The sequence below is a fragment of the Chiloscyllium plagiosum genome, chromosome 42 (assembly GCF_004010195.1).
Source record: "Chiloscyllium plagiosum isolate BGI_BamShark_2017 chromosome 42, ASM401019v2, whole genome shotgun sequence".
NCBI classification, from domain to species: Eukaryota; Metazoa; Chordata; class Chondrichthyes; order Orectolobiformes; family Hemiscylliidae; genus Chiloscyllium; species Chiloscyllium plagiosum.
Genome location: NC_057751.1, coordinates 16,543,426 through 16,554,099, shown reverse-complemented (window position 1 = coordinate 16,554,099; position 10,674 = coordinate 16,543,426). Strand labels below are relative to the sequence as shown.

At 42.6% G+C, this 10,674-nt stretch overlaps 1 protein-coding gene across 2 annotated transcripts; it reads right to left on the bottom strand.

Annotated features, from left to right (window-relative positions):
• Positions 1-2,924: 2,924 nt before the first annotated feature.
• On the bottom strand, positions 2,925-8,282 carry LOC122543197 (peptidyl-prolyl cis-trans isomerase CYP19-3-like). Of its 2 annotated transcripts, XM_043681642.1 has the most exons (6): positions 8,140-8,282; positions 7,117-7,147; positions 5,842-5,930; positions 4,883-4,979; positions 4,335-4,410; positions 2,925-3,359 (listed from the first exon to the last, which is right to left on the bottom strand). In XM_043681642.1, exons 1-6 carry the CDS (start codon positions 8,206-8,208, stop codon positions 3,227-3,229), a joined length of 495 nt encoding a protein of 164 aa, XP_043537577.1. In that variant the 5' UTR covers positions 8,209-8,282; the 3' UTR covers positions 2,925-3,226. The 2 variants fall into 2 exon arrangements, with proteins under 2 accessions (XP_043537577.1, XP_043537578.1); XM_043681643.1 differs by lacking the exon at positions 5,842-5,930 and having other exon boundaries at positions 8,140-8,263.
• Between the last annotated feature and the right edge of the window lie 2,392 nt (positions 8,283-10,674).

The window sequence follows — 10,674 nt, the reverse complement described above, 5'->3', positions numbered from 1 at the left end:
ATTTTCCGATCAACCTGTAGGGAAATGTCATTACACACCTCTGAGGCAGGTCAGAGAATGTTCAAACGAGGATGATCTCTGGTATGGAGGGGTTGCCCAGTTAAACAGGTTGGGATTCTACTCATCACCTCATTCTAAACGCTAATAAGGGAAGCTTGACACAGTAACGACCAATTCTAGAGCCAGAGGGCATAGTGCCAGAAACAAAGGATCTGCCAATTTAAGATTGAGAGGAAGAATTCCTCCACTCAAAGGACTGAGTGTCTTTGGAACTTCCTTCCACACAGTTGTAGGGTGAGAGTCCTTCTTGTCATTTACGGCCCAGGGAGATTCTTGTAGGAGCAAATTACTGCAGATGCTGGAATCCATACTGAAAAACAAAATGCTGGAACTCTCAGGTCAGGCAGCATCCATGGAAAGAGAGCAGCTTGATCAATATGGAAACCAAGGGTAACAAGCTTAAGGGGGCCCTATGGACTTGAACCATGGGGCCTGGGTCTCCTGGCCCAAAATGAAGAACACTACCACTGCACAAGAGGACAATTTCAGATTATAGCCTCTGCTCCCATTTATTTTGCATTGTCAGTGGTGACTATTTTCCATTTACACCTCTTCTAGACATATTTGTTTTACTTGTCCTCTTACACTATTTTATCAAACAATGACTATTGTTTGCTCTCCTCCCCCACTTCTACTTAACACATGTAACTTCTATACTCTCCCAGGTGATCAATCTCAAATGCATGCAACTTTAATTTCTTCAAAGTCTCTAGAAGAAATTAAGTAACTTAGATTTCAGATGTCCAGCATTCAGTCTTTTCTATTCAAAGGGCCAAGGCCACCCTATGCTCTTTGGGAGAGAGATTTATGTACACACCTCCACAGGTCTATGTTCCTGAATTAATTTCACAATTACTGCAGTTCCATTTATATTGCTGTTCCTCATAACAGGGTAAATTACTTCAGTTCTCAGTGTTGAATTCCAACCGGAAGCCTATTTTTGTGTTCTCTTGAAGTCCATCAGTCTTCAGCATTTACCACAAGTTGGTCCACAAACTACTAACTATTGCTATGCAGAGCAAAAAAAAACTATATTCTAATACTAAACCAGAAGGCACTTCACTATCTCTCTCCAGTTCACTTCTGCTCATTTATTTGAGCTTATAGCTCCATTATCACTTTAATCAGTGGGGGTCTAAAAGTTGTTGAGTTTGTCTCATGCTTTCCAAAATGCCTTTCAAATGTCCAAATACATAGCATGAGCAGCACATTTAGCCATTAAAAGTGACGTTTTAGTAGACTAGCAAGCCACCCTATTATAGTTTTGAAATCCCAAATGATTAAATTAGAATATTAATGCCTTTAGTTAAGAACTCCTATTCTTGTCTGGTCAGCCGGCATTTGTTAAGATTGTCAAGAGTTACAAATCACACCAGGTTACAGTCCAACAGTTTTATTTGCAGTTAATAGCTTTTGGAGTACTGCTCCTTCAGGTAGCTGTGGAGCAGGACCTTACAATCCAGTTAGCAGACAAAGGAGCAGCACTTGAAAAGAGTACTTTCCAATAAATCTTTTGGACTGTTACCTGGCAAATTTTAACTGTCCACCCCAGTCCCTCTACAATCAAGAATGCCAGGAGGCAGACATCTCAAAACAGCCTCATTGTTACACAAGGATAATGCTAACCTTGCCATTGACATCTCAAAGATAAATCAAGTAGTAGTCAATGTGCTTGAAAGACAGAAGCAGTGAGTAGACTACACAGCCTTGAGCCAGTTATTTAAATCATGGCAAATTGGTTGTGATCTCAACTTTGCTCCATCAATCCAAGGTGACATTCACTGCAGTCCCTCCGAAGTACTTTAACTGCCAGATACTTTAGCCCACTGTTGTCAATGCTCATTAAAAGGGGGTGCAGTAACACTTGTAAATCTCCAGTTTTCCATTATCCCATCTCCAGGTTGTTTGGCAACAGTGCCAAAACCTTTACAATTTAACTAATTTCCTCTGCTTAGTTGGGCAAAAACATGAAGCTAATTTTTTAATAACTTCTATCCAAATGCACTATGCCTCATTTCACACCAGAGTAGTGTCTCAGACATTTATCAATCTGCCTCAAATGGAAGTGCATTTTTATTCCTTAACCCACATGCTTACTTGTAAAACCATTGACAACTGGTTTCAGACTGAACACAACCAGGGGAAGGTAGACAATTCAGCTACCTGAGCTGCTGTTCCAAGTACAATCATGACTGATCTCAAACTTTCCTGCCTGCTCCCCATTAATTCAATTAAATGTACCTCAAATGTATGTTGCCCTGGCACCCACTGCAATCTGGTTGATGGATTTCAGACTCAACACTTAAAAGTAATAATGTGGTAAAGTCTGAGATTATGCATTTTGGTAAAAAGAGTCTAGACTATTTTATAAATGGGTAAAGCTTCACAAATCGAGAGCCCAAAGAGAATTGTGTCCTACTTCAGGATTCTGAAGGTTAGTTGTTGAGCAGAGCTAATAATGGGCCAAATGATCCAATTCTACTTTTAAAGTCTACTAAACTTTAAGCGGACCTTTCTAGATCACCCCACTAAGGGCGATGTCCACTTTAGTATACATAAATTAGATCTCATCCTTTTAAAAATTTCAAGTGTTGCCTAAACTCAATCTCAAATAAAAGCCAGTCAATTCTGGCAAGACTCCAGTAAACCTTCTGAACTGCCTCCAGTGCAGTTACATGGCTCCTTAAGGGAGCTAAACTGTATCAGTACTCGAGGCTGATCTTGCTTCCTTTGGTGGAACCTTACTGACATGACTAATTTTAAAAAGCTCTTTATTCCCAAGAGCCATTAATGCTAACCATACCATTTATCTGGGTCACCATTAACAGTTGTTTCTAAAACTGAAAAATGAAGGGTCAGAAAACTAGGTGACAAGTATTTAGTTTATTTGAATGCAGTGATTCAGTATAAGGCAACAGTCAATAATTACATCTGGATGGTTGTTCCCATTATAAAACAAGCATTGGTCCAGTAGCTGAATGAAGCAAAGCACTGTCATATCACTAGTATGAAGTGTTATACTAGCCCAACTACACCACAGCATGAATGACTAATCATGGCAAACAAGTGATGATCTTGGAATTTCACTTTTCTGACAATGAGAAGGAGAGAGATTCTGGTCATCAGTTGGGTGGACTACATACAGTAGCTGTTTTGAATGCTTTCCTTACAACTCCCCACAATCAGTAATGACAACACGGGAGCTTGGTGTCCCATTTCTTGATCCAACAGCTTCCATCGCCTTCACAACGTTCATCCCTTCTACAACTTTTCCAAACACAACATGCTTTCCATTTAACCTGGAAAAAAAAGTTGAAAAGACAGCTCAAGTTTCAGTCAATGTATCAAATGAGATTCAGTTTGTAAAGCAGAGTTGTAAAGCATCATGCCCAATGTCTGGTGATGACCAGAGAAACCAGATAAAAAGAAAATAGCAGCGGTTAGGGGGAACAAAAAAGAATTGGTCCAACTGGATCAATAGGTTAGTGCCAAGGATTCCTTTTAAGGGATCACAGGAAAAGACCACCTTCAGCCCAGCAAGTTCCAGTGGCAGAACAAAGCAAGCTTTAAGACTAATGCAGCAATGGCACGCTGTCCTAGTCAGGCAGGTGAACACTATCCCTCGATGCTGTAATGGGTGAACTTTTATCTTAGTACTGATTAATGTGGCAGCAAGACAGTGGAACCAAGTAAATTACTTTGTCAAGCACTTGTTGCTCCGAAGAGAGCATAACACCAATTTAGGAATACTATCCAACAAAACAGCTGCAAACCCAACTAACAGCTTTGATTTGGGGCAGCATGGTGGCTCAGTGGCTAGCACCAATGCCTCAGTGCCAGGGACCCAGGTTCAATTCCAGCCTCTGGCAACCATCTGCATGGAGATGGCACATTCTCCTTGCATCTACAAGTTTCCTCCCACAATCAAAAAAGGCATACAAGTGAGGAATTGGCCATGCTAAATTGCTCAGTGTTCAGGGATGTGTAGGTTATGTGCATTAGTCAGGGGGAAAACGTAGAGTAATAGGTTCAGAGAATCGATCTGCGTGGACCTGTTGGGTTGAGGGGCCTGTTTCTATACTGTAGGAATTCTATGATTCTATTTGTTCCTTCACATTATCCAAAGTCAGTCTGATCCAACTACACCCCCCACCATGGGCCAATGACATGATCCAATCCTTAGAATATAGATCATGCTACCTCAAAAAACAAAAAAAATAGCTGTAACATAATACAAGAGCACCTGTTGACTAGCTATAGGCAGGAATCCTTACCAGTCAGTCTTTGCAGTACAGATGAAGAACTGTGACCCATTTGTATTGGGCCCAGCATTAGCCATTGACAATATACCTGTAATTAAAACAATTAGTTACTGACTAAAACTAGGCATCAAAAACAGTACTCTTCACTTAAGGGTAGTGTTTTCCCCAAGCCTCCCAACTTACATAATACAGACCAAAGTTGTGCTAGACTATGCTGACAGGTCTGCAGTTCAAACAGACATCAGGTTAGATGTCTGTTTGAACTGCAGTTAGAGCCCCAGCTACATTTGGATTGCTGTCCAGTCAATTGTTCAATCACCAGTCAAGATATTTATAACTTTTCATGCTTTGGTGAATGTTTGTGGTTTGTACACCTAAATCTTCTAATCGGGCAACAGGACTTTAATGCAGATGTTTCTGGTTCAGGCAGGGGTGCTGCTCACAGCAGGTTACAATGCTCAACCACGAAGGGGTAAAACCCACAGCTGCCTTCCACAAAAGATATTTCTTTCGTTTTACACAATTCCACACATAGCAAGGTTACATTCAATTGTATTTACCAATGCCTTCATGGCGCAGGGTGAAGTTTTCATCGTCAAATTTGGAACCATAGATGGACCTGCCACCAGTACCATTGCCAGCTGTGAAGTCTCCACCCTGCAGAATGCAAACATCCAAATTAGTCAGATCCAGAACAAACAGCACTATTTCATGGCAAGCACTGCAACATTCAGCACCTAACTGCTGTGCCATTTCAGCACACCCCAAAGATTGGTACTATTCATTCAGTTGTACAAATTGCAGGATGCAGACCCTTTTCCAGTGCAAGAGTCAGTACTGAAACATGCCATTTTTCAGATAGAAATATTAAACCAAAGCCTGATGGTTTGTAAGAATACAAATCACATTATGTTGAGTATCCTGTCCAGTAAATCTCTGATCACCACAATACTGCTTACTGGTTGAGCAGTTACTGCTCTCATTTGAGAAATCTCAGAACCCAAGTGTTCTCTTCCTCAGGTCAGGCCACCCCATACACAAGTTAAAACAAACAGGTTAAAGACACCTTCAAAGTAGCCCAGATTCAATTTAACTAAAATCAATTACAAGACAAAGAAACCTGCAAAGTCGCTTTCATCAAACCCACATTTGCTACACGTCAAGCAAGACTTCAACTGACTAGTAGGGTCAGAGACATTGAGCAGGAAGGCTTTGCTTCGGAGCCAAGGCAAGAAGCAAATCTTGAAGAATTGCTGCTTTATGTTTCTGGTTTGAAATGCAAGGTGATGCAGCAAGATTGCATGTTAGGCTATTTACTACTACAGCTGGATGCAACTCAAAGACACATGACTGTGGCCAACCAGCAATTAACTTATTTGGTCCAACTTGTACATGCTATTCATTTGGACATTAAATTGTGGCAAGAGATAGTATCTGTATGGTACTTCAAGTGAATATTTTAAAAGAAAGTTTATATATATATAGTTACAAGTATATCCAGTTCTTAAAGGAGACTTACCTGGCACATAAAGCCAGGAATTATTCGGTGGAAAACTGATCCTCTGTAGCCAGAACCTTGTTCCTTTAAGCACAGTTGACGGAAGTTCTCTGTTTAAAGGAAAGATTTGAGCAAAACTCCAACCTTCTAAATGGAAGTGAATAGGTGAAATGCAGTCACTGCATCTCAACTGCCTTCTCAACTACACCTGACAGCATGACTTGCTATTACATTCAAATTATGGCCAGAATTCAAGTGCTCCAAAAGAGTCTATATCCATTCAAACAGTATTTGGGATCAGTCAACTTGGATTTATTCCAGATTTAAAAAAACTAGCTGTCCTAGAGAATTACATAATTCATAGGCTTTCCTTTCCTACCATTCAGCCTGAAAAATGCAAGTCCCGACAAAAAAATTTAGGGGAAAGGATTATGAATGGTACGGTCCTAAAAATGCTTAAATAACAGATGGAAAGATAATAGGGAAGGCAGTCAAGGTAGTGAAAGCAGATGGGAAGATTTTTTTTAAGATGAAAATGTTAATACATGTAAGACATCCAAGGCAGGTGGGACCTGTACCTACAACTTTCTGGCCCAAGGGTAGGGACACTACCAGTGCCCAAAGAGCCCCAACAGCATTATTAGCTAAAAGCACAGAATACAAGAACAGGAAGCTTAGGCTAGACTACTGTGCAGTGTCCTGGTCACCACCTAGGAAGAGATTGCACTAGATGAGTTGCAGAGGAGATTTACCAAATGTTGCCTGGGTTGAAAGGCCTGAGCAAGTGGAAAAATTGAATGGGAAAGAAGTGAAAAGCTGCTAATGGGGTCTTCCTTAGAAGAGGAAAGCAGAGATAATCAAAGTACAAGATTGAGGCACATTTTTCCATTAGTATAAAGGGGCAATAGCCAGAGACAAGTGTTGGAATGTCAAGAACAGAGTTAAGGAGAACTGATTCCAATCAAGATGGAGAGAGTCTGTAACTCCCTGAAAGAGCATTAGAGTCTTGTAACACTTAGTCACTGATCAACAGCCGCTAGGGATTATGGGTCAAAGGCTGGAAAGTGGGATCAATGTAGTCAGATCTGTCAAGTGGTGTTGATAGTGGGTTATACAAACACCTTTGCTGAAAATCATCTGAGCCATTATACTACCATATATTGACTTATGGAGCCCACAAATTGTTTAAGTTACAAAATGTTTGTTTTCCACAATTCATTGGCCACAAACCAGGGCTGAAATGATGCAAATAAAAATCTCAATCAAAAGCCCAAAAAATGCCTTTAATCTGCTCACCTGCAGTCTTTGGAACAACATCCTTTCTTAGCTAGTGGATAGAAAAAAAAAGAAACAATTAGATAAAAAAACTCAAGCCACATGAAGTCTCTCAGACACAAGTGGCACAGGCAATAACCATTCTAAGCAGGAGGATGATTTTGGAACAAACTTTCAGAATTTACAGAAAGACGACAAAAGGATTAGTTGCGAAGCAACCCAGTCTGGGCAAGGCACATGTAGCCACAATAGAAGTGGCACAGACAACAAATCAGAAAAGTCACTAGAGAAGAGGTTTATAAAATGATGGGGGGCATGGGCAGGATATATAAGAGAAAGTATTTGCCCTGAGGAGGGGGAGTACAGAACTAGAGGACGACAGGTTTAGGGCGAGAGGGGAAAGATAAAAAAAAGAGACCTCAGGGGCAACTTTTTCCACACAGAGGGTGGTACGTGCATGACTCTAAACCCCTTCCAGATCATAGAGAAGCTGTTAGACGAGGGGACAGCGAGTTAGCACTGCAAGATCCAGCGAGCCTTCCTCAAACAACTGGATGCACAACAAGCCAAGGAGGTGGCCTGGATCAGTGGCAAGGCAGTCAGCCACTTGGGAAATGGAGAGAATAAAACAAAGTGGGGAGAGAGAGAATATCTCCAGGCACGGTCATGGGAGGGCACACATCCTTATAACGGGAGAAGGAACAAGGATGTAGAACAGAAAGCAAAATGGGAGCATTTATCTCCTTCTGCTGCGAATGAAGAGCCAACTTCGAGAGAAAAAAAAAGTCAGAATGTAACCGATGCGGGCACAGTTAACCAGATGCACGATTAAAGACGAACCCGGCCCTCCATCAGCATCCACCCATCTCTCTCCCTCCCTCCCTCTCATGGAGGACCATCAGGAGAATGGGAAGGGAAAGAGATAAGATGGCGGCCACTGCCCCACACCACACCACCTCCGGCACAATACAACTCCATCAGGTAATCACCCCCCTCTTTAACAACGGCCAGGAGCACACACAGCAAGAGGTAAACCCGCCCGACCTCAAACACCACGCGTCCGGCTGGATGGTTGCCGATAGAGATGTCGAAGAAGACTTTCGGGTTAGCCATTGCGTGTTGGACCGTTAGCCTCGCCGCCCGCTGATAAAAAAAAACCACCACGTCCCAGCTTCCACTCGCCCGCCCCCCCCCTTTCCTTTTATAGCCTGCGCTGCCCGACTCGACCCGCCTCCTGGCGCTCACCCGATTGACATCCCTGTCCGCCAATAGGCGACGGGACAAGTCGGCGATTGACGGCCGCTCCCGCCAATCGGCGGTAGGGGCGCCCCCTCCGGTGGATTGACGGGCGCCGCCGCCAGTCGGCGACCGGGCTATGTGCCCGCTTAGCTGATGAGCGGCCCCTCCCACCAATCGGCGACCGACACCCGGGGTGATGGACGGCCGCCTCACCAATCGACGGCCGGCCCGCTGCCGGGTGGGCGGGCGTCGGTCTGAAAATAGGTGGCGGCGGGACAAATCGCGTGGCGGCGGTAACGGGATGGACGGGCGGACGGACCAATGGGAACAGACCGCCGCCGACTAAATAAAAATCCCATCGGGAATTCTCGGTCGTGAATGTTTTTTTTAAATTTCCAAAAGGCGTTTTATTAATTTTTTTTCCACATTTCTCCCCCGACTATAAATTTTAAAAAAAAATCAAACTGACAAGAGCAGATGGAGGGAGCGCGCGCGCAAAGTGGGCGAGACGGTCCAAATTCTATCGACTGATAACGGTAACAAATGTATATCCCCGCATTTTTAATACCCCAAAAATAATCATTATTTTAGACAAGAATACTGATTCAAGCGTGTATTTTGTGGGGACCTGGTTTGATTTCGGTGGTGAGGGGGGGGGTTTGGTGCTTCCGTCCCGTTTCTTTCCCTCTCCGAACGGATTTTAATTTCGTTTCAATCCGACCTTTCCCGCAAAATAAAGACGGGATTGCAAAGAAAAGTCGGGAGCGTCGGCGTTATTTTTGTTCTCGGTCAGTCTTGGGGTGAGGGGTGGGGGGTTGTGGTCGAAGGGCTCTCAAAATGGTCACCGGCTTCCAGAATGTTCTCTGTGGTCAAGGTGCAGAGGCAATGGGGCTGGGCCATTTAAAAACCTCTCCCTCCTCTTCACATCTTACAAATAAATCACCCTTTGCAGAAGTGGCAGGGATTTGCATTCGGGGAAACCGTGAATTTAACCTACCCCCCCCCCCTTTTTTTTAAAATAAAAAAAATTAAATTCCTTTTTAAATCTTGTGTTGCAGCGAATGGGGTCACCTTGCGCTGGTTGAAATCGAGAATCTTCCTGTTTTGGAGATTTCCCCCCCCCCATCATTTTTGTGTGTGTTTGCACCAAGCCTGCTGACAGTTCATTAAATTTCTCTCGCACTCAACGAAATTGTGAAGAGCCCCCCCCCCTCTATTTTTTAAAGTTGCTTTCTTTTTTTTTAATTATTCAGCATGTGTACAGCAAATTTAGTGAAGTGCTTGCACCCATCAACCCAGTCAATTTCTCTTGCACTGACCGAAATTGTGAAGCCTCCCCCCACCACTTTTCAAATTGCTTTCTTTTTTATTATTCAGCAATTGTGCACCCAGTAAATTTCTCTTGCACTGATCAAAATTGTGAAGCCCTTTTTTTTATTGCTTTCTTTTTTCATTATTCACTATGTCTGCACCAAATCTAGTGAGGTGCTTGTATCCATCAACCCAGTAAATTTCTCTTGCAATCAGCGAAATTGTAAAGCCCTTCTTTTTGCTCATTTTAATTTTGAGTGTGCAACAAACCTGGGGGGTGCTTGTGTCAGCCAAGTAAAATTCTCTTCCTCGAAATCTTAAATACCCTTTTTGACCTTTCTCTAAAGTGTGTGTGCGCACGCATCAAATTTACTGAGGTGCTTGTGTCAACTCTTAAGTTTTCTTGCATTCTCCAAAATTATGAATCCCCCTTTTTGCTCATCTTTTTGTGTGTATATGCAGCAAACCTAATGAGGACCTTATTTATGTCAGCCCAGTAATTTTCTTTTGATCAAAAACAAAAATCTCCCTTCTTTACTAATTTATTTTTTGTGAATCTGTGCAGCAAACCTAGTGAAGGCTTTGTGTCAGCTGAGTAAATTTCTCACACTCCAAAATTGGGAATCTTGTTTTTGCACTTCTTTTTTATTCAGTGTGTGCAGCAAAATCTAGGAAGAGGCTTGTAGCAGCTCAGTAAATTTCTTTTACATCATCAAAAACATAAATCTCCTATTGCTCATTTTTTTCTTTCTGATGTGACTGCGTCCAGCAAAACCGACTGAGGGCTTGGTGTCCTTTAAGTAAATTTCTCTTGCACTCGTCGACATTGTGAACCCATTTTTGCTCTATTTTTATCTTGTCTGTGCAGCAAACCTGGCAAGGTGCTTGTGTCAGCTAAGTAAATTTCTCTTACAGAGTCATAGAGATGTACAGCATGGAAATAGACCCTCAGTCCAACTCGTCCACGCACCGACCAGATATTCTAAACTACTCTAGTCCCATTTGCCAGCACTTACATTTCCCCCCCCC